Source organism: Lepisosteus oculatus, chromosome 7 (assembly GCF_040954835.1).
Source record: "Lepisosteus oculatus isolate fLepOcu1 chromosome 7, fLepOcu1.hap2, whole genome shotgun sequence".
In the NCBI taxonomy this organism is placed as follows: Eukaryota; Metazoa; Chordata; class Actinopteri; order Semionotiformes; family Lepisosteidae; genus Lepisosteus; species Lepisosteus oculatus.
This window is the reverse complement of record NC_090702.1, coordinates 36,871,694-36,892,850: the sequence shown is the minus strand read 5'-3', so window position 1 is coordinate 36,892,850 and position 21,157 is coordinate 36,871,694. Positions and strand designations below refer to the sequence as shown.

General features: G+C 35.3%; 3 protein-coding genes across 4 annotated transcripts; 2 read left to right on the top strand and 1 right to left on the bottom strand.

The window, feature by feature from the left end:
• Positions 1 to 819: 819 nt before the first annotated feature.
• Positions 820 to 7,181, bottom strand: alg10 (ALG10 alpha-1,2-mannosyltransferase). Its single transcript, XM_006633441.3, has 3 exons — positions 6,775 to 7,181; positions 5,937 to 6,134; positions 820 to 5,533 (listed from the first exon to the last, which is right to left on the bottom strand). The coding sequence occupies exons 1-3, from the start codon at positions 6,937 to 6,939 to the stop codon at positions 4,475 to 4,477; spliced, it is 1,422 nt and encodes a 473-aa protein (XP_006633504.2). The 5' UTR covers positions 6,940 to 7,181; the 3' UTR covers positions 820 to 4,474.
• Positions 7,182 to 7,341: 160 nt separating this feature from the next.
• tprkb (Tp53rk binding protein) lies at positions 7,342 to 12,136 on the top strand. Its single transcript, XM_006633440.3, has 4 exons — positions 7,342 to 7,820; positions 9,650 to 9,772; positions 10,173 to 10,349; positions 11,835 to 12,136. The coding sequence occupies exons 1-4, from the start codon at positions 7,680 to 7,682 to the stop codon at positions 11,919 to 11,921; spliced, it is 528 nt and encodes a 175-aa protein (XP_006633503.2). The 5' UTR covers positions 7,342 to 7,679; the 3' UTR covers positions 11,922 to 12,136.
• Positions 12,137 to 13,399: 1,263 nt separating this feature from the next.
• Positions 13,400 to 21,148, top strand: gtse1 (G-2 and S-phase expressed 1). 2 transcript variants are annotated; one of them, XM_015352662.2, is made up of 12 exons: positions 13,400 to 13,813; positions 14,092 to 14,151; positions 14,635 to 14,692; positions 14,796 to 15,417; positions 15,693 to 15,851; positions 16,927 to 17,074; positions 17,411 to 17,788; positions 18,240 to 18,309; positions 18,497 to 18,742; positions 19,372 to 19,651; positions 20,017 to 20,139; positions 20,891 to 21,148. In XM_015352662.2, exons 2-12 carry the CDS (start codon positions 14,130 to 14,132, stop codon positions 20,975 to 20,977), a joined length of 2,193 nt encoding a protein of 730 aa, XP_015208148.2. In that variant the 5' UTR covers positions 13,400 to 13,813; positions 14,092 to 14,129; the 3' UTR covers positions 20,978 to 21,148. The 2 variants fall into 2 exon arrangements, with proteins under 2 accessions (XP_015208148.2, XP_015208149.2); XM_015352663.2 differs by having other exon boundaries at positions 13,401 to 13,813; positions 15,693 to 15,788.
• The last annotated feature ends 9 nt before the right edge of the window (positions 21,149 to 21,157 follow it).

Below are 21,157 nucleotides of genomic sequence, written 5' to 3'. Positions count from 1 at the left end.
CTGAACATCTTTTCCTCCTGAACTGTACTGTCGTCACCTGTCTTGTCATTTCCTGCACTCCCATCTCTTCCACACTTTGACCACCATACTCCCAGTTCTCTACTCCAGTGCTGGAGACTGGAACATGCCATCTCTGAGCTACTCAGGCTGTTCATAGTCAACATCTCATCTATTGCAATGTAGTCTCTCTATCTTACCTTTTTTCTGAGCTAGTACTCGGATAGTTAAATAAAAAAACCTCAAACTTTTATAACAGACATCTTCTTTTGTATATGTAGAAAGCAATAGTTATGTGTTTGTGTAACTAACAAGACAGGGCAGAAAGAACTGTCACAGGTGAATCAGTTCATCAGACAGGGTGCTTTAGCTTCAAACCTAGTCAGAATGTAAATCTTGAATGCTTTCTGCCATTTAAAATAGGTCTTGGGACCAGAATGAATAAATCAATCACCTATGCACCAAATAATCTATGATTCCTGCTGAATTGGATTCTGAATCCTGGGGAATGGTTTATGAATGCAGGGCATGAAGGATTCAGTAAATGAACTGAATGAGACAAAACACTGTGGATTACAGATCTCTTGCAACCCTGACTGGATGGATGACAAATCAGAATAAGGGATTACAGGGATTGTCACACCTGGGCTGAGGTGTTCTTATTAAGGAGTTTCGAGAGGATGCTCTAATGGAAAAATGAACACAATGTCATCAGAGTTATCTCTCACCTTTAATCAGCATTGAGTTCTGGTTGGACAGTTCAGAAAAAAATCATCTTTTGTTCAAAGCCTTAAGTCTGATTTTTCAAAAAATGGAAGAATATTTTTGCTTCTACATTTTTATTTGAAAATACAGTACTGTAGTGCCCCCCAGTGGAAGATTGGCATTACAAGGGCTCTAGTGAAGAAAGCTCATTCCTTCCTAGTAATTTTAAAAATAAATAATATTCCTTACACTTAGTGCTTTTCTGGACACTCCACTCAAAACGCTTTACAGGTACATTATATATTATACAATTATACATTTAGATGGGAAGACTCTTTAATGCTTCTTAAAAATATGGAAAATATATCATTACATATAAATGAACAACATTTTTAGACAGACCTATTTCTTTTATTCCTTTTGATGTTTAGAATAAATCTCAATAAATATATGCCTGTCTTAAACCAAACAACAGAAAACTCCAATTTGAACTGAATTCCAATTTAACTTCTAAAGATTTAACCACAGGGTTAATTAAAAACAAAACAAAAAAATATACATTTAACATTTGAGGCAGAATCCAGCAGAAGCAAAGAGCCATCCATACAGTGGAAGGAAGTTATACCTACAGTAAAAACAACAACAACAATAATAATTCCTTATTATTATTATAACTCAAAGCTCTTTACAGGTAATGGGAACCCACCTCCACCACCACCACCAATGTGTAGCCCCTCCTGGTTGATGTGATGGCAACAAAATTCACGAGTATGCTCACCACACACCAGCTATCAGTGGGGAGGAGAACAAAGTGATGAAGTCAGATCAGAGATGGAGATTATTAAGAGGTCATGGTAAAGACTACTGGGAAATTTGGCCAGGAAGCTGAGGGTCAGAACTCGTTTTTACATCTCATCCAAAGGACAGGTGGTGTACAATATGGGTGGTGTACAGGTACAGTAGGTGGTGCAAGAAGACAGGAACAGTATGGGTCATAATGTTGAGTTTGAAGGCCGAAGAGTTGATTCTTAGTAACACTTCTTATCCAAAAGTAATTTCTATAAACTTGCACATAAAGACTTATACAACAGGACCTCAACATTCGCAAGAGTTTTGTGCAGAGAACTCTCACAAATAGCCAAAAGTACACCCCTGTACCATTGTGTAATTTACTACAGTATTTACTGACGTATGTATGGTCAAAAGACATATGTAAGCCTCCCTTATATGGTAAGTAATGTACTATTGCATTGGCTTTAAGTTAATTTAAACAACATTGATCAACTAAAATAAACAGTAATTACAAGCTTATAGTTAGTGATTAAAATAAATAATATGAATGATGCTTCCTCTATGTGCTGCTTGCACTTTCTCTCTCTACCTCTCGTTGCTAGCATGCCCCCACTGTAATGAAACGGGCAGTAAAATTATCAGTAAACCTGTAAATTCATCTCCAGCTTGTCATTGTCCACACCCCGGATGTAGAACCGGGAGCCTTCGTTACCATACAAAAACAATGCCATGTTCAGATGCAGATGCTAGGTACTTGTACCACCAATTTGAAAGCTGTGGTTAAAGATTTCAGCTCTTCTTCCACCCAAGACCCTGTCAGCCAGACAGACCTTTTCTAGACACTCTACTCAAAGCACACATAATGGGGACTCCCAACCACCACCACCAATGTGCAACACCTACCTAGATTATGTGACAGCAGCCATAGTTCACCAATACGCTCACCACACATCATCCATCAGTTGAGAGGAGAAAAAAATTATGAAACCCAATTCATAGATGTGGATGAGGCCATGATTGGTAAAGCTTAAAGGGAAATTTGGCCAGGACACTGGGGTTACACCCCTACTGTTTTCAAGAAACACCCTGGGCTTTTTAATAAACACAGAGAGCCAGAACCTCAGTTTTACGTCTCATTCGAAGAACGGTACCTTTTTACAGTATAGTATAGTTTTTTATGGCAATAGCCTGCTCACACGCAGTCAGGTTTACTAAATTTACACAGTAAAATTAAGAATGTATTGAGTAATGTATGGTCAAATGAATAAAAGATGACCCAGTACTAAACACCCTTTGCATTACGTTTCACATCCACACCATCTGAAAGCAAATATAAGAATAAAAGTACACAAGAAGGGCACCAAACAAAAAACGTCCATGCAGTCCTTCTAGCTCATTTGATAGTAGCTAATTGATCTAGGCAGTTCAGGCTCAAAAGAAAGAGCATGACTATTTTACTAAGTTAGAATCTAGATCGCTGGTATAAAATATTATAAAACTTCACAGTTGTAGCTCATCCTCTAACAGCCAGAACAGCTGTGGCTACTAAGGCAATGTGTCGCCCTTCATCCAGGGCCCCACCTCCACACTGATCACACCCCCGCATAAAGCCACAATAGTTATCTATAAATCAAATTAGTGTGCCTGTAAACCATTAAATTTAAGAAATGGCCTGGATTTTATAACTTGCTTAACCCTCTATAGGCAGATATTCATTGTGCTTATTACTTGATATTTGCGAATGGTTTACAAATACATTTTTCATGAACTTATTCTAATCATTCAGAAATATAAGACAAATCACAACATATGATTTGCATGGGTGGATCTCAATCTGCATCCTTGTTCCTTGGGAAAACTCTGTCAAAAGGTGTTTTAATATTGGCAATGAAACAAAAACAACAAACACTGTAAGAAAAGTTAGGTTTCTATCAAATGAGCACGGAAAAATTGTAATACTCCTCAGATTTAGGTAACAGATTACTTATGAATGTTTTCTGAATACAATATTTAAGATTAATGGGTATTCAAATGTCAGCTCTCAAACACAGCATGGGTTTTATAAAGTTTGTAAAGCTGACCTATATACGAGGGGTCTGAGCAATTATAATAATTATAATTTTGCAGATTTAACTTTTTAAACTGAATGTTAGTTTACTTTCTAAGATAAAATGAAATAATGTAACCTATTATCCAAAAACAGCATTGCATAAATTCCATTATTTGTTATTTAAGGTGATGCAAAGTGGTTTCAAACTGAAACAATTTCTACTTGATCATGGATCAGTTTCTGTATTCCCTTCTTTAATTACACTAATGTTCTCCCATAAAGAACAGTCGTTTCAAACAAAAAAATAGTTTTTGAGATGACGGCTTCTGATCGCACTGAACAGGGTGTGAGATGCTTTAATACAGTATCCCCAAACCTTTAGCCAGCATCAACAAGATTTAAGCATCAACTAAATAAAACTACTGTATATTCATCATTGTCTATCATATAATGCAAATGAAAATGTCCATTATACTTAAAACATGACAATGGAGAAAATAGAAAACAAAAAGAAAACAATTACATAATAAAGACAGAATATCACAGTATAGCAAAGTCAAAAGGAAAGAACCAGTCATTGATCAAATACTGTTACTCCACAGTAAAAACTTACAATGTCAAGTTCAGTACCTTCAGTGCACAATCCAAGTACTGGAGTCCTGTTACAAGTTATTGCTAAATAATGTGTCCCTTTTGTACTGCATTAATAAATAAGGGATCTGCTTAAGTGTTTCTCCACCTGAAACATTTTAGGAATTCTTTTAAAAAATCATCTTTTGGTTGGTTTCACAGATGTCAATTATTAAAAATAATTTATTTTGTGCAACATATAACAAATTACTTGGTCACTCTTGCATTTCTTAAAGGGAATATCTAAATTAATACAATATCTAAATCTAACCTCTTCAATATCCTTCTGACATAAAACAGTTACCACATAAACCTCTGCAAGTCTGTACTATCAGGCCAGTTGAAGGTTTTATTCAAAAAAATGTAAATGGTCACTGTATTCACAGTTGTGTAAAAACCTATCTCTAAAATTAACCTGAAGATGGATGGTACTGGTATGTTAAGTCTGTAGATTAAATAGGGCAGTATAAAGTATCGAAATTCCAACAATTTTTGGGGAACTGATGCTGCTGATAGACATGCAAAAAACATGAGGTTCCAGAAAAGAGATTTGGATTTCAGTGCTTCAAACAAAATCCACACTGCAAAAACATAGCCTGGAACCAACAAAAAGCGCACCAGTTCATGCCTCTGGAAGATCTTCTTCCATATATAAAAGGGATAATGTCGGTTGTCTGCAAGTAAATACTTGTGAACAAAAGTAAACTTCCAGACCATGAATAAGGAGAGGGCAGTCAGGAAGAGAAACAACAAAGGGTACTTTTTCAGAAAACGAAAGAAATTTACAATCTTTTGACAGGAAAGTGTGTCAAAAACTGAGAAGACCAAAGCAAATGAGAAAAAGTAAAATAACTGTGGGAAGTTCAGACAGGCTTCATGGCTACTTCTGTCTCCTACCACTATCCCTCTATTTAAAATAATGAAAACAAGAAAGCCCACTGCTACAGTGGCATACGGCCATGTCAATCTGATCACAACTGTTACATTTTTTGGAGTCAATAGGAATTCCAACAAAAAACGTATAATTTTTCTGGCCCCAGCAAGGGAACCCGGTATTGGGCTGGGGGACTTTTCGTCCTTTTTCTTTGTCTGGTCAGTCTTCCACGCCTCTTCCATTTTCTGGGCTAGCACTGTGCCCGCACAAAATGCCACCCAAATGACATTGGTTTGGCGAAACATAATGGCACAAAAGCCAAGAAGTGCTGATAATTTGTGACTTCCATATAGACACATCAAGTAAGCAAAGAGGATGAAAAATGTGGACCCAGCATCTGTGTAGTAGAGGAACGTGAAGAAATACAACACTGGAAAAGACGAGAGGGCCAGAGATGACAAAAGTCTCCGAAAAGCAGATGCAGCCTGGAAAAGATGGTAAAAATATCGGTTAACTGTCAATGCTTTGTATAACGGACCTAGAACAAGAACTGTAATGGGTGATTCCTTGGCATTTGCTTTCAATCAAATCCCCCCCCCCCCCCAGACTTTTTCACATTTTGTGTTGGGGGGTTTTGCCATTGATTGACACAAAAAAATTGTTAAAATGTTATATGGTTGTCTAGTACAAATGTATTGCACTCTCTACCCATTATTACTTTCTGCATTTGTCTTAAAATTTTATTTTTTTTTAATTTCATGCAAGTTTGAAGACTTTACTTTCCATTAATAATTTGCACAGCTTTATTTAAACATAATATAGTATAATCTCAAATTATGTTTCCTAAAACTCTTTGCATTAGTTATTGAATAAAAATAATTACTATACCTTATCTTTTCGGTGTAGTTCACATGTAATAAGATAAATCAGGTATAGGTTTCCACTACTGAACAGCAAATTTATAAAGCGCAGCATAGCCGTGGAGCACACGACCTCTCCAGTCCATCCAGCCAGCCATACTGATGGTTTAATAATTCCAACAGAGATCAGGTACAATCCAGGAAGTGTTGTAATCATAGGATCCCACTTTAGAGAAACAAAGGTATTGTTGTATAGTAAGCGGTTTATAAGATACAAGACACAGACAACGTCACCTTTTTTTAGCGGTAGATGACTTTTTTTTCATTATTTCATTTTGAACCTTTGGTGAAATAAATTAACAAAGAAAACAAAAGAAAATAAAAAGGGCTCCGTTAAAATAAATACATTTTGTATACGGGAATAACGTTCTTGTGAAACATTAACGTTTTCTGCTACACTCTGAGCAGTGTGGAGAAAAGTTTAGGGCTTTTGTTTCCTAGTTGTATGGATGAGGGTTTAAGCTGGAGTAGGGCACTGGTGTTTTAAATTTGAGTAAAGGCAACTAAGATTCCTCCAGTCAAATGCATATCGGTATATCCCAATGAAGACGCCTTGGAGAGAGGCATCAACCAAACAACAATACAAATACTAAAATAACATCTTTGAAATGAAATAGTTATGACTAACACCCATGAGCTAGGAAAAATACATCATTTCACTCAGCGAACATTTCCTAAAAGTAGCTCAGGACAAATAAGCATTATCTTGGATCTAACGCTAATCGAGGTTAGCAATGCATAACTGTTGAGTTTTTTTTTTAATTTGCAATATATGCAGTCTAACAACGTAGGAATACATAACCTACCTCGTTGAATCTTCCTTCGCAATACTTTTGTGCTTGCGGTACGTGAAAAATCTCATCCATGTAAGGTTCTCTTTGCTCTCGGGTAATTTTTGAGAATAGAATACAAGAAACAAGAAAATAAACACTGCACAGAGTGGAAAAAATGTACATTTCAAACCTCTCCATTATTGTTCACTTATTTTTTTAAACCCTATACTCAAACAAAGCTTGATCTAAACACGTATATATTCAAATAAACATTTAAAGCGTGCTAAAAACACCACTATTGTTATCTCAATGCATTAAGCAACATACTCCACAACGTTGGGTTTTTTAAAATGGTTTTTAAAAAATAGGTCCGCGATTTAAGTATTCCGTCAGGGAACATGGGTGCTTAATATCTCCTAGAATAATAATGGTGCATCTTTAAACATAGCATAATAAAACATCAGTTTTGCGATTAGTGATTTAAAAAAAATCAATATGCTAAAAAACTAAGTTATAATACATTTTAGATTGATATAAACCAATAAATATCATGTACAGTATTCTAGTTTTCAGGGGATGTTGTTCTGATCGGACCTGTGAGACTGTGCGGGCACTTACTGAAGCATTCAGCGTGTTGTTAAAGTAGGAAGCTGGGGCTTGTTTTGAGAGCAATAAAATGTCTAAACCTTAAAAAGTACTCATTAAATATTTATATGAATCACGTGTTTTTTTACGCTACAATATCACGTCATTGGTTTATGTTTTTAGAGTGCTCTTGCCAGTTGGTTAAAGTACCTTTGGAATAAGCCTTAATAAAATAGAACATACTATTTATGAACTCGGGATTTCGGGAGTCTACCGACAGCACTGCTGAGATACGGTCTAACTTGGACTGTGTCTAAGTAAAACATTAGGTATTGCTGTAGTAATGTGAAGAAATGTATTTAACTCAGCAGTTAGAGCTGTTTCCAGAATGTGTCGTGACACAGGTGTTGTTTAAAGATGTTAGAAATGCTGCAGAACTAAGAAAAAAAGCGATGGAAGGTGATATTGATGGCGCGTTAATAAACCCGAGAATGGTATGTATTAATGTGCATTTTATTCGCAATTTGTTTTAGTGTTCCCAGAATTTCACCAGTAAAAGCTCCATTATTTCTTTATGTTGGTTAAATCCATATTTATTTCACTGAATCCGCTAGGAAAATTGGCCTGGTATTCTGGCAACTATTTAGTGGAGAGAAGGTCGTGTTTTAAATTATGCAGGCACTCATAAGTATGTTTTGCATTTTATGGCAGAAAAATGTCAGATGTCTGCAAAACAAATACAGTTTGTTGATTGCATTCGTATTCACCCAAGTGCAGAATTAATTTTTGAAAAGTAACACAACGGGTTGAATGGACGCTGGGTGTAATGTTAGTGCTTCACATTTCAGAATAAATTCTGTATAACTCTTTTCCTCCCATGCAGGTTCTTCAGAGGTTTCCTAAGCGAATAATCACGATCGTATGTTGGTAGTTTCAAGCCTTGAAAAAACTTGAGATTCTAAAGGACCTCTGTTTCCTCTGGGTTTCCCTTGAGCTGAAATTTAAACTGAAGAAACCTAGTTGACTCATTTAGTCATTTTCATTTGCATTAAGCTCTTAAAAGGGATACAACTCTTGAGGTTGGTGTTGAATTAATTAGCCAACATTTAAAATGGAACCAAAACCAGAAGGACGAGGGGTAGTTCAGATGTTACATATTACCTGCCATGCATGTATTTTTAATTAGAGACTTTATTGATCCCGTGAGGGAAATTGCAGTGCAACAGCAGCTTTACACAGACAACACAGCCACAGTGTAACGAATGATACAATAATAATAATAGTACAATACATAGAATACAATCAGTACAGTGAGGGGTAGCAGTAAAAGAGTTACTCACAGTCCTGACACACAGAACAAACTAGAACAGAACAGAACAGTACGCAGACAAATTGTATCACACATATGAATATAGATATAGATGTAGATATAGATATAAATGTATTGCTTATACATAAATGTATTGCACGGGTCCCTGGCATATATTGCACAAAAAAACGTTTTAAACAGGAAAAGAAAGAGAACAGATGTAGCAGTAGATGTGTTCAGTCCAGAAACAGGTCACTGTCAATGTTGCCTTTGCCCAGACGCAAGGTGGATGCGTTGTACAGTCTTATGGCAGACGGCAAGAATGACCTCCTGTAGCGCTCCCTGCCGCACCGTGGATGAATCAGTCTGTTGTTGAACGTGCTCTTCATTTCTACAAGCCTGTCATAGAGGGGATTGGAGATGTTGTCCATGATGGCCTCTAGTTTGGACACCTTTCTCCTCTCAGCCACTACCTCCAAGGGGTCCAGGGCAGACCCAATGACAGAGCTTGCTCTCCTGATGAGCTTGCTCAGCCTTTTAGAATCCAATGCTCTAATCCCAGGGCCCCAGCACACCACTGCGTAGAAAATGGCGCTCGCAACCACCGACTGATAGAACATATGTAGCATCTTACTACATACATTGAAGGACCTGAGCCTCCTCAAGAAGTAAAGTCGGCTCTGTCCCTTCTTATAGATGGTCTCTATAAGAATTATTCAATTCCAGATTGGGTCTTTAATATCATTGAGACCTTGATTGTACTTGTATCTTTATTTCTCAGATTGGAAATACACTGCATAACTAATTTAAACTTTGTACCATCATTATAGAAGAATGATGTACTATTTAATACCGTCTTACAAATACCATTAAACATTTTGTGTGTAGAATTTATTGGAATATTTTTAAAAGTTGTATCCATCTGATATACTTTTACGGTGTTGATACGTTTTAAGATACTCATATTACAACTTCAGATGTGAAACATTTGTTTTTTGTTCTTTTTTGTTGCAGGTAATCGACCCTTTCCAAGTACTAGTAGCTACCAACAAGGCTGTTCACTTGCAAAAGACTGGCAAAATGAAGACCAGAACACTTTATTCTGAAATTATATTTAATATTTCACCTACAAATAATGTGAGTTTCATTTATATACAGTTATTGAAAAAGGCAGCACACACAGATATGGAAGAAATGTTCTTTCGAAACTGAAATCTAAACTTTCAAGCACAGGAAAAAGAGTTCAAGACCTACAGTATAACCGCAATGCCTTAAGGTGGGGTTTGTATGAAGAATACAGCAGTGAGATTAGTTTTGCTTTATTTGATGTGTGGATAGAAAAGTATACAGCATATAGTGTGTATTGAAATTAAAGAAAATAACAGGACTTGATGGCCAAATGTTAATAAGTGCTGTTATTGACCGTGGCAGTCTGCAGTAATTTGCAAACACATACACTGGAAAATTATATTTCTAAATCACATGTGAATATGCTTTTTTTGCATGAAATTATTTAAGATCTTATTTTTATTTCTAGATTTCTGATGCTTTTAAAAAATTTGGCATTTCTGAGAATGACACCGCAGTTCTGATTGTACTGGTGCATGAAAAAGATGGGAGAAACACCCTGGAGGAAACTGTGTCCAAGGTGGAAGGCCAGCAGATACCCCTTGATGAAATCCTATCCTTGAGTGACGTCAATAAAATTAAAAAGGTCTGTCAATAAACTGTAAAAGTGCTGAGAATGCTTTATTAGCAGATTCCCAGGGTCTTCTAGAATCATCTGGACAAGTTATTTGGGTAAGAAAGCTACAGCTAACCAAATGAAGAAGATGGGCAGAATGGTCAATTCTAATGTTTAACTTTCCTAATGTTCAAACCCAGAAGCCTCCAATCCTGTCTGCAAACTCCGAATACATTATATTTTATAGGTGACCCTAACTCATTTTAGATGCTTACGCACACTTAATTTAATTTTTGATCAATTATCAATTAACTCAGATCATTCATTGCTGAAGATTTTTGTTCCTAATGATCTATAAATAATTTAGCAAATTGCCTGCAGTTTTATACAGTTGTGGGCAGGACGCTGGGGCTAGTTCCAGACTTGGGGTGCTATCTGCGTGAAGTGTGTATGTTCTCACTTCCAAAATCCAAAGTTATACTGGTAGGTTAATTGGCTTCTGGGAAAATTTGCCCTAGTGTGAGTATGCACGTCTGTGTGTGCCATGCGAAAGACTGGCGTACATCCAGTACCCCGCCTTGCACCCATCGCTTGCCGAGTTAGGCTTTGGCTCCCCCATGACCTCTAATTGGATGAAGGGATTAGAAAACGGATAGCTGGATGAACACAGTTGTTCCATGTCTTTAATAATTGGCATGTTAATGATATACTATTGGAGCTTTTCATGGTCAGACTTAGTGGCGCCTGTTTTAACTGGCCTGTGATAATACAGAGGTGAAGATCTTTGTATCCTTCTCTAGTGGATACCGATTATGCTAGTGCCCTCGGTTTGTATTGTTCTCCTTGGAAATTTACTGCCTGTAATCCTACTTGTATTTGCACAAACCTTAGTGCTCAAAGTTTTCAGTGTTTATTTTTTAACTGCACAGAATTCCTTTTATTATTACCATAGGCTAAATATATTTCCCAGTTAAAAACACTAAACTGTTTTTTCAGCAGTCTCCCGAGACAAAATTTTCAAGTGATGGTAATCACTAATCGAAGATAATAATAATTCTTGGTTTCATTTGTCTAGTATGTTTCGTACATTGTTATAGCATGTTTAACTCATATTTCAGTACTATGGATGTACAGCATAGTCTAGAGTTCATTTTTTAAGATTTTTACACTTCTGTCGTTCTGTTTATTTTCAATAGCATTTAAATTACATGTCTGTATGAATATTTTTTCACACTATATAGTGATGTGTTCAGTGCAGAATAATTTCAAGTACATTTTGTAAATCAAATATTAATAAAGAATGAATCAACATTTCAGGGGGTAACTGAACTGGGATCTAGTAAGGATTCCGTTACGATCAATTACCATTAATTAATTTCTTGCAGGTAAAAAATGCCCAACCCATGGTACTGTTTTATATTACAGTGAGGTGCATAGTCTAGCTAATTTAGCTCTATTGTAGTATCATTTTAAATTGGTAAAGTTATGGCTGATGAGCGGTGTATTTTCTTTCAGATATACAAACTCACCTCTCAGGAGGAAAAGATTGGAACACTGCTGGATGCTGTTGTTTGCAGGATGGCTGTAAAAGATGTTGTGTAACAGACCACCCTGGATTGTGAGAACTGCCAAGCACAATTTCCTGTATGGGATTTAAAGCAAGACTGGAGCTGTTTATTCATTAAAAAAACCTGAAGTGTACAGTATATAAACCTTGTAATACTGTTCTCTGTTCCCGATACCTTTCTAGAAATGGAGAGGGTTTACACACGGGAGTGAGTAATTCAAAATAAATAATACAATTTGTTTTACTAAGATTCTGTGTTACATTTCTTGTTTGTGCGCCCTGCGATGGACTGGTGTTCTGTTCAGAATAATGGTAAGACAAATATATACTGTATCTCTTGAACACAAGTCATTGTACTGTATTTTATGGCCCAGTTTAAGAGCAAATCCAGTTTTTGGATTAAAAAAATAAACGCCATGAACTGATATAATTTCTACTGTTCATAACTATAGTTTATTTCGGTTAACTCCACATAAGTAAAAGATCCTTTTCAAATAATCATCCATAATTCTTTTCAGACACCCTTATTTTAATAAAGAAGAGTGCAGGAACATGTGAACAGAGAAAACATTGAGTACTGTTTGCGAAAAGCTGATTTTCTTATTACAAAATATATGCATACATTAGATGGTCTGTGGCGGTATTCTCTACCCATACACTATTGCTAATAGCAAAAACACCCTGCAACAGTAACGCAACAAAACTAAGAATTATAAAAAAATACCTTCGAATAGAGTTCTATTTCGACCTTCACAAGTGGAAATATCAGACCTGAACAATAGCCTGTGCAAGGTTTTCTTCGAATATAGAATTATGTCAGAAGACTTCAAGTATGCCATTTATTTTCAAAACTGAGACCATCGCAGAGATTATTAAATTACGTTTTGTGTGAAGACGGCACCCAAGAAGGCAGGGCTAGTGAAAGCAGCTCTCGACTGGGTTTTGCATAAAGTTTCAAGCGATGTAGAGAGCATGATGATGTTCTTTTCTGTTCTGAGAAATTAATAATGCCCAGACAAGTCTCCCACAAGTGGAAAAAATAAAACAGCCAGTAGTTTGGAATACAGATATATACAGAATACTATATATATGCTTCGTTCTGTCCCTCGACAATAAAACACTAAAATTCATACTTTTAACTGAACAGGAATAATTTAGCATAGTTTGGGCAGTACTGTACTCATTATGTTTAAGCAAGAAGCATTCTGCATTCACTAAAGCTACATACCGTAATTCCTTCTATTACTGTGTGTAAAAATGATTTGCGAATATTTTTGAGAATGCGAATATTTTTGAAAACCTGTATGGTTATATATTTCTCGAAAACACAATTATTATAGTTGATTCATTAATAGTTATCGTTAAAACAATAAAAAGCTCGCCTAAACTAGTGACTCGTCTCTACAAAACTACAATTCCCAGAACTCTCTGTAACCCTCCATCCTGAACGAGAAACTTGGCTTTCCGCGAGATTCTACTCACCAATGCAGAGTGGCATTTTTAGACACATGACCGTTTAAACGTAGGTATCAGTATTTGAATTTTTGTTTTGGTAGTATTCCGGTTGAAGAGGCTCAATTGTTATGTAGTTATATATGCTTCGTCAGTATTATAATCACCGTTGTATATAAAAAAAACCTTGATTATATAATTTATGATCTTCTATAAAATTTAAGTGTTTTGTTCCGTGTAGTTTACTTCTGTAACTACCGTGAGTTACAGAAGTAACTCAGTTTTACGCCTACATAAAGGATACAAATTTAAATTGTTTAATGTTTTATTTAGGCAGCTAATGTACGTCGCTTAACGCTTTGTATAATATATCAAAAGAGGTTTACAAAAGCATTTTGTCTGTTTTTGCGCATTTTTGCCCAGACTATATCTGAGGCAGGCGGCCTGTACTACGCTGGCGAATCTCTTAGTTTCGGTGAGTCTAAGCTTTTTTTTAAGTATCTTTATGTAAATTATAGGATATTTTGTTTTATTACTCTAGTATTGAAATATACTGTATATTACCATACTATGGTTCTAATTCATCATGTTGTCTTAGAATCCTAGTCAAGTGGAATATTGTGTCATTCTAAAAATAACAATGTATTTGTTGCGATCATATTAGCGTTAGTATACATTTACTGTACATGTTTGTATTTACTTATATGTGTGTTAAAGTTAAGTTATAAACTAGCTCTTAATTTTATCTTGCAGCTGGATTTCTCTTTTACTTAAGGCAATACTTTCTGAAAATGGATTCTCTGATCAACAATGGTAATTTTTTGTTATGCAGATTGACTTGGATGATAAATTGTAAGAATAATCTAAAAACAGCATAGCGCTAATTCTTAGGCTGTACCTTGTAATTTCTTCAAATGGAAACAGCTGTAGGGAAGACTCCAGTACTTATGGGCCTTAATTCAACTTTCAGACTTTCAATTTTGTTAATCTTTTTAACCAATTGCCTGCAGTTGTTCCATACTCCATATAAAATTATAATTTAATTGCTGCCTAAAAAATGCAGGATTGCAGCTTTCTAGGAGGTGGCCGAAAGATCTTAAATCTACTTTAGAAAATTCTGACTTGTACAACAAATTTACAGCAGCTCTCCTGTTTTGGAATTTTGATCCCCTGTAAAAGATAATGTTGACTGCTTTAATGATGGGTGCATGTGAATCTGTTCACTGCCATATTAATCTAACAATATGTTTCTCTAACCTTTATTAATGCTGAAAATGAATAACTCTTTTTTTCTAGATTTTGTGCTCCTTACTGATGAGAGGTTTGACTTCGACATTTCATTGTCACCTGCAAGGTACAGTAGTGGTGTAGTATAATTGTAATGTTTATGCATGACTGAAACAGTTAAAAATGAAAATATGACTGTTTACATACTGTGACTTTTTTCCCCTGTACAGTGGAAATGGCGATGACGAGAACGACGACGAAGTATTTGTGGGTCCAGTCTGTCACAAAGAGAAATGTGTTGCAGCTGGAATTAAGGTCCAAGTGAAAGAAAAAGAAAATTGTCAAATGGAACAGAGTGATGAGTGTGCAAATTGGAGTCCATTGACTGGGGATAAGTTTGTTGAGATTTTTAAAGAAGCCCATTTACTGGCCAGGCAATTTGAAAAAAGCAGTGATAGCATACACAAAAAAGAACTCAACGGTGGTAAAAATGAAGTGGTTGAAAAGTTTGTTGAAGATTCTAAATCTAAAATAAACATATTTAATACACCAAAGAACGCTGCTTTAAGTCCAATCAAGAGAGAAACATTTTGTGTTCAGGACAGCCCTTTACAGCAGCTTCCTCCAGTGGTTCAGCGACGTCTCTTGGGGTCAAACTCTGCTAAAAGTCCTTCACAAAAGACTTCCAGTGGGCATAGTCCAGCCAGGCTATGTAAAAACCAAGGACAGAAACAAAATCTAGGACGTAAGGCTGCATTATCCAATGGCCACACCAGTCGAGTGCTTCCCAGCAGACCACTAGCTCCAGCAGTGAGTGGACAAAATATAAGAGGACACTTGGCTGTAGAGAAGGTTTGTGTTTTTCTCATTTTAAGATCTTAAATAGATAAAATCAAACTCTTTTGTGGTCAAATGAAACATGTCTTTCAATGTGATAAGACAATGGAATGATGGTGCTTTTGTATTAATTGGTGGAGGGCCATCAGTTGCTGAGCTTTTGGCTTAAAGCACGTAGTATGTGATCCTGTAAATGGTAATGGTTATACAATTGATGTCATTTTTTTTCAAAGGGTGTGGAAGAAATGTATGCTAGTTATTACCTGTGTTGTTGTTGTTCACTTCTGCAGAAAGCTGTTCTGAAACACAGTCCAACAAGAGGTTGTTACAGTGGTGCAGACTCTTCTGAGGATCTCCATTCCAACAACATTACTACTGCTTCAAATGTGAGTGAAACATCCTTAAAATCCAGTATTTTGGAAAAGAAGAACGTTCCAGTGCCCAAAAAGGTACTTGTATGTAAAAATGACCAATGACTAAAACATCTAAAACAGTAAAATATCAAAACATTATGTAGTTAAAGACTTAGTTGGTTTGATTATAAAAAGTATTGTTAAATAACTGGACTTGTTTTATCGTTTTATTGTTATGATGACACCACCTCCACTCTTTTGTTGATAATGAAAATCATCTTATTCATATTTGTGGGAATTCTGTGTGTTTCTGAGTGCAGAGTATGGCATATATAACGTTTTTGCATATAATTCATATAACAGGTCAAATAAAGCGTTGATATGCTGGCAAGAAGTATATAAATAATTAAAAACAGGTAAAAAGAGAAAGGGTACTTTGCTTTAGACCCTGATTTGTTTATCACCTTTAAAAATATTGAGAAGGTTAGTGTTCCCACCCTGGTTCTGGGGAGCCACAAACCTGCTAATTTTCAAGACGTTCAGTTTCAGTTAAGCTCTTTACTTAATTGAATCCTTAATTGAACTAAGAATAATTGGAACATTTCAGATTATATTTCCAGAAATCGGAGATCATAAATTAGTTGTGCAAAAAGTTAAAAGAAAGCCTCCACCATAATTAGGAACCAAAACATAGCTGGAAACATCTGGGTTAATGGATAATTTAAAGCTTATTATAAACTAAATGTCTTAGAACATTTCAGATCAAGAGTTACCATTGTGCAAAGGGCACAAATTGAGACTATTGAAATGCATTTCTAACAAAGGAAGAAGGCATTTATTTATGCAAAGTGTTGTGGAAGTATGGCGTAAGCTATTCAGTCATGTTATTAAAGCTGGTATCTGGGTTTCTTTCAAAGAAAATATATTTGGATTAGTTAGATACTGTTTGACAAATGGGCCTGTTCTTTTAAGAATTCTTGTGTTCTTAGGCTTAAGGAGGTCAGATTTTCCTTACATTTTCTCCTATGCTGCTCATTACAGTGAATGGTGTATGAATTGATCAGCTTGTTTAAATGTGCCCAAATTTGTCATTGTCATTTGCTTTCTGGTGTTGATGCCTTTAGAGAAAATTGTTAGCTGGATTGCATTTTTCTTTTCTGCTTTTCTCTAGGTGGGATTGGTTAAACCACAGGCAATTAAACCACCAGAAGTACAGAATAGAAGTACTGGTGGTGAAAAAAGAAATAAAACATCTTCCTCTTCCTCTTCTTCAGTGTCAAGCCTTAACTCTAGCCTTTCCATATCCCCTCTTGGAAATGGTAGGACAATATCTTGATTTACACATTTGTATGCTTAAATACACTAAAATACAAGGAACTATGTGTGTCCTGCAACTTCAAGTTAAAGCACCTTTTTGTAATACATGTTTACAAATTAAATACATTATCAGTTAAACCTGGAATAGCTGGAATTGCACGTAGTTGTTGAATTTTGATTTTTTTATTTGAAGTAGTAAAGTATTTTATTTTAGTTGTAAAATAAGTGTAATGTATTTTGTATTTTCTTCATTTGTCATTGTTAAAATTGATATAAAATGATGTGTTATGATGAAAATTTACTTTTAGTCCATTGTTTTTCTTATAATTTGTCTGCAGGTAAACCTAATGCATCAGTAAATCTGATGAATAAAACAAAGACTCGGATATCTTCTAATGTAAATGGACAACAACCACCTTTGGCTGGTGGAAAATTATCCATGTCATCCCAACTTAAAAAATCTGTGGTCCTTCCTTCAAAACTTGTAAAATCCACAAGCCTAAATAAGCTTTCAACTCCACTGAAAAAACAACATTCTACAAATCCTCATCAAACTCCTGCAAAAACAAATGCAGACCGGTTAAGTTCACTTCCAAGTATGCTTCATTCATCAACACAAAACAAAACTGAAAGTGGAGTAAAAAGAAGTCCAAAACTTAAAGAATTTATAGCACCTACACCAACAGGGTACATTAAAGGACCTCATCCTTCAGGGGGTAAGAGCCTATTAACATCCCAACAAAACATTTATTCTGAAATGTGGATATGTTTGTGTCTACTGAATTTATTTTACGTCATTTTTACCTGCTTAAATATATTGGTGCAGTTTCGTGCAGCAAGACCAATAACACTTATTCTCCAATGTACCTGTCACTTCCACCGTACATTAAGACAAATGGGGCACTTTCAGTATTTAATAGATCCTTAAATTGTCAGTATAAAAGCATTGCTTTATTGCCTTATTGCATATACACAAATTCACTTCCACAAATGTTTTACAAAATTGTTAAAACTATACCTTTGATAGATGGTATTTATAAAAAGTGAAATCACATTTATCAAAAAGAGGGAATACACAGTATGTATACTTTTTGTACCATTTAAATTTGACCTTAATTGAATTGAGTTGGAATCGTTTACACTCCTTTTTTTGTCTTTTCAAATTAGTTTCTTCTCCTGAAAATGCATCAAGAATTATGAAGCCAAAAAGACTGATGTCATGTGGTAATAATGAAAGGTCAGTAGCTAATTTAATGTTTTTTTTAATGGATTGCATGTACATTTAAATACGATAATATACATAAAGACATTGTTAAATGATTCTGCCAATCATTTGAATAGTTTCCATAATTAGACTTAGGAACAGCAAGACATATTATGTCTTGCAATAATTTGCAATAAATATTCAATTTTTTGCCTTCCAGTGATGGTCAGCAAAACGTGGCTACAAATATTTCAGCAGATTCTTTTCAAATTCTTAATCTACCTGCAAAATCTGTTTTGGCAATGTCAAAACTGAGGCGCTCTTCTGCTTTGCCAACTCCGGTAAAAAGACGGGTGTCTGGAATCCCAGCACCGACCCCCAAAAGTGCAACAAGACGTTCAGTGTTCAGTCTTACATGTGAAAAATTAGAAGCACCTCTGTCTACCAAGAAGGATAATTTCAGAAGGTAAGCAATTGGTGTTTTTTTAATCTGGAAATACCAGAAGAGATCTAAAGCATTTTTAAACTGAACAGCTACAGATGTGTTCAGTTAATGTACTTACTAGCCATATAGTGGAGAATGTAGACAATGACTTGGCTCAGGCTTGTTTGTTATGCCGATTCCGTCACCACAAGTATTAACGGATCTAGAGCAGAAGTTTCCAACCCAAGTGCTGGGGACCCACTACCTACTGGTTTTCATTCCTGATGAGCACTTAATTAATCCTTTATTGAACTAACAGGTTGTTTGTTCAGAACTTTTCAGAGATAGAATGCAAGATCCAACATTTTAGGAAGTGAAAGCAGAATTTGAACTAATCCTTATAAATAAAAAGCAAGGAAATAAGATGCATATTATAAATTTTTAAGCACTTGGTAGTAGACAATACCATGAGAATAGAAATAATACAAATAAGTTGCAATTTTTTTTACTTAAAAATTGCAATTTATTTCTTGAATTTAAATTATCCGCATTATGTTAAAATTAATCTGCTGGTATATTAAATCAGGTTTCTGTGTTTAAACCACTTTTCTATTGTTATTAGGAACGTACACTATTAATTTTTCTTTTTATTTTCACACTTTATTTTCAAGTCCATTACAAGCAAAGGAAACACCTCAAAAAGTTAATCTTCCGTCCAGCTCCGAGCCTGTAAAAGAGCCTTATTACCTTTCACCAATACCACTATGCTCTCTGGATTTTTCACCGGAAAAACCTGTTAAACCTGATGCATCTGCTAAAGCAGTGAGCCCACAAACACCTGCACAGACTTCAGTCAAGAATTGTGATGAAACATCTGCAAACATAGCAGTTCAGAGTCCTGACATACCTGAAGACTTTTCAAAAGAGAATACATTTAAGAGTGCTGATAAGGTAACCTTTATCTGTTCCTATTAGTGTAATTTAATAATTTCTTAGTTATAAAATAGATTCTTTTTTTAACTCAAATATGGAATACAGAATATTCAATTCCAGTAAATTTACTTATTTAAAACTATATTTTAATCAAAGATGCTCTTAAAGTAAGGAGGCATAGCATGCTTTGCCTGGATTTTAAGATTCAGCCAGTAAATAGGTATTGCAATAATCTGTACCATTTTGGCAGTTTTGGGCCATTATTTGTACTGAACGCTATGTGCATTAGGTGGTCCAGTTAGGATTTCTGTACTGTCCTTTTGTGTCATAATTAATTTGTATATTGTTTGCACCAGTGTTTTAGAGTCTACTTTTCTTAACAGATTTTGCTTATTGAAGTGGATGCTCCACCTCCTGTTAGGTTGGAAGACAGACCACTGATTGACCTTTCCAACACACTAGACTTGATTAAACTAGTGCCAATTAAGCCAGCTGAGCACGGACAGGTAATTACTTTTTTGTTACACAGGAAAATATGCTCATAGTAAGACTCGCGGTATAATGAAATGAACTTCCAAGTCAGCATATATACCACAGAACTGATACACAGTCTCTTCTAGTTTACAAACAAGTGCAATCAGCCAGGTAGTGATGTTTTGATTTCATGCTACGTGAATCTTTCTTATAATAATAAACTTACTGTGCTTTGACACTTGTTGTGATGGGGGGATATAATGATAGAATGTTGCGTGCTTCACTGAGATTAACTCACAGTATTCCAAATCTGAAACATTTGCTTTCATTGTGAATTTAACTTTTTAAGAGTACTTTGAGATTTAAACTGTTTTAAGTTTTATTGGTTTTAGATAGTCCATACCATTAAGTCTAAACCATACCTCATAATATCTGTGATGGCTTTTAGCACTGACATTCACCGACTTCCTAAAAATGTGTACAACTCTTTACTAGGTGTCTTTGGAGCATTTCAGAATGATTTAGCTCTGGGGCAAAGAAAGACATCATATTACCATCCAATATTCTAGGTTAACAACAGTTACACCACAGTTTTGGAATAACAACCAATTACATTGCTCTTTATTGTATCTTACTAAAGCTGGGAAATATCAGTACATATTTCATGAGAGGAATGAATTTGTTCAGTCCTCCCCTAGTTTTTACACACGAAGACAGGAACAGAATTTACTATGCAATGTGTAATTTGATTTTTTTGTTTTTCCTTTTTATTTTTTTATGCAGCTAATTGACCTGAGTTCTCCACTAATAACTTTGAGTCCTGTGGCCAGAAAGGAAAACAAAATGGATTCACCATTGATCAAGTTTTAATGTTTTAAAATGTTATTGTAAGAAGACTAAAAGCTAATGATTAACACATACTGTAACAGTGACATGATTATGAAACTATAATTGAATTTGCTAAAATTGAGTTTTTATGCATATTTTATTAAATCAGGTGAATTTATAAAATTAGTGAATTAAAAACTCTTAGAACTTTAAGGATGCGGC

What these genes read in the sequence shown, in the direction of transcription:
- alg10 (XM_006633441.3), bottom strand. Translation starts at nt 6,939, where the DNA reads ATGGAGAGGTTTGAAATGTACATTTTTTCCACTCTGTGCAGTGTTTAT. An exon ending in GCGAAGGAAGATTCAACGAG is followed by an intron (nt 6,135 to 6,774) that starts GTAGGTTATGTA and finishes GTTTCTCTAAAG; the next exon opens with TGGGATCCTATGATTACAAC. An exon ending in AACTACACCGAAAAGATAAG is followed by an intron (nt 5,534 to 5,936) that starts GTATAGTAATTA and finishes CATCTTTTCCAG; the next exon opens with GCTGCATCTGCTTTTCGGAG.
- tprkb (XM_006633440.3), top strand. Translation starts at nt 7,680, where the DNA reads ATGTATTTAACTCAGCAGTTAGAGCTGTTTCCAGAATGTGTCGTGACA. An exon ending in ATATTTCACCTACAAATAAT is followed by an intron (nt 9,773 to 10,172) that starts GTGAGTTTCATT and finishes TTTTATTTCTAG; the next exon opens with ATTTCTGATGCTTTTAAAAA. An exon ending in ACGTCAATAAAATTAAAAAG is followed by an intron (nt 10,350 to 11,834) that starts GTCTGTCAATAA and finishes ATTTTCTTTCAG; the next exon opens with ATATACAAACTCACCTCTCA.
- gtse1 (XM_015352662.2), top strand. Translation starts at nt 14,130, where the DNA reads ATGGATTCTCTGATCAACAATG. An exon ending in TCATGTGGTAATAATGAAAG is followed by an intron (nt 18,310 to 18,496) that starts GTCAGTAGCTAA and finishes TTTGCCTTCCAG; the next exon opens with TGATGGTCAGCAAAACGTGG. An exon ending in CATTTAAGAGTGCTGATAAG is followed by an intron (nt 19,652 to 20,016) that starts GTAACCTTTATC and finishes TTTTCTTAACAG; the next exon opens with ATTTTGCTTATTGAAGTGGA.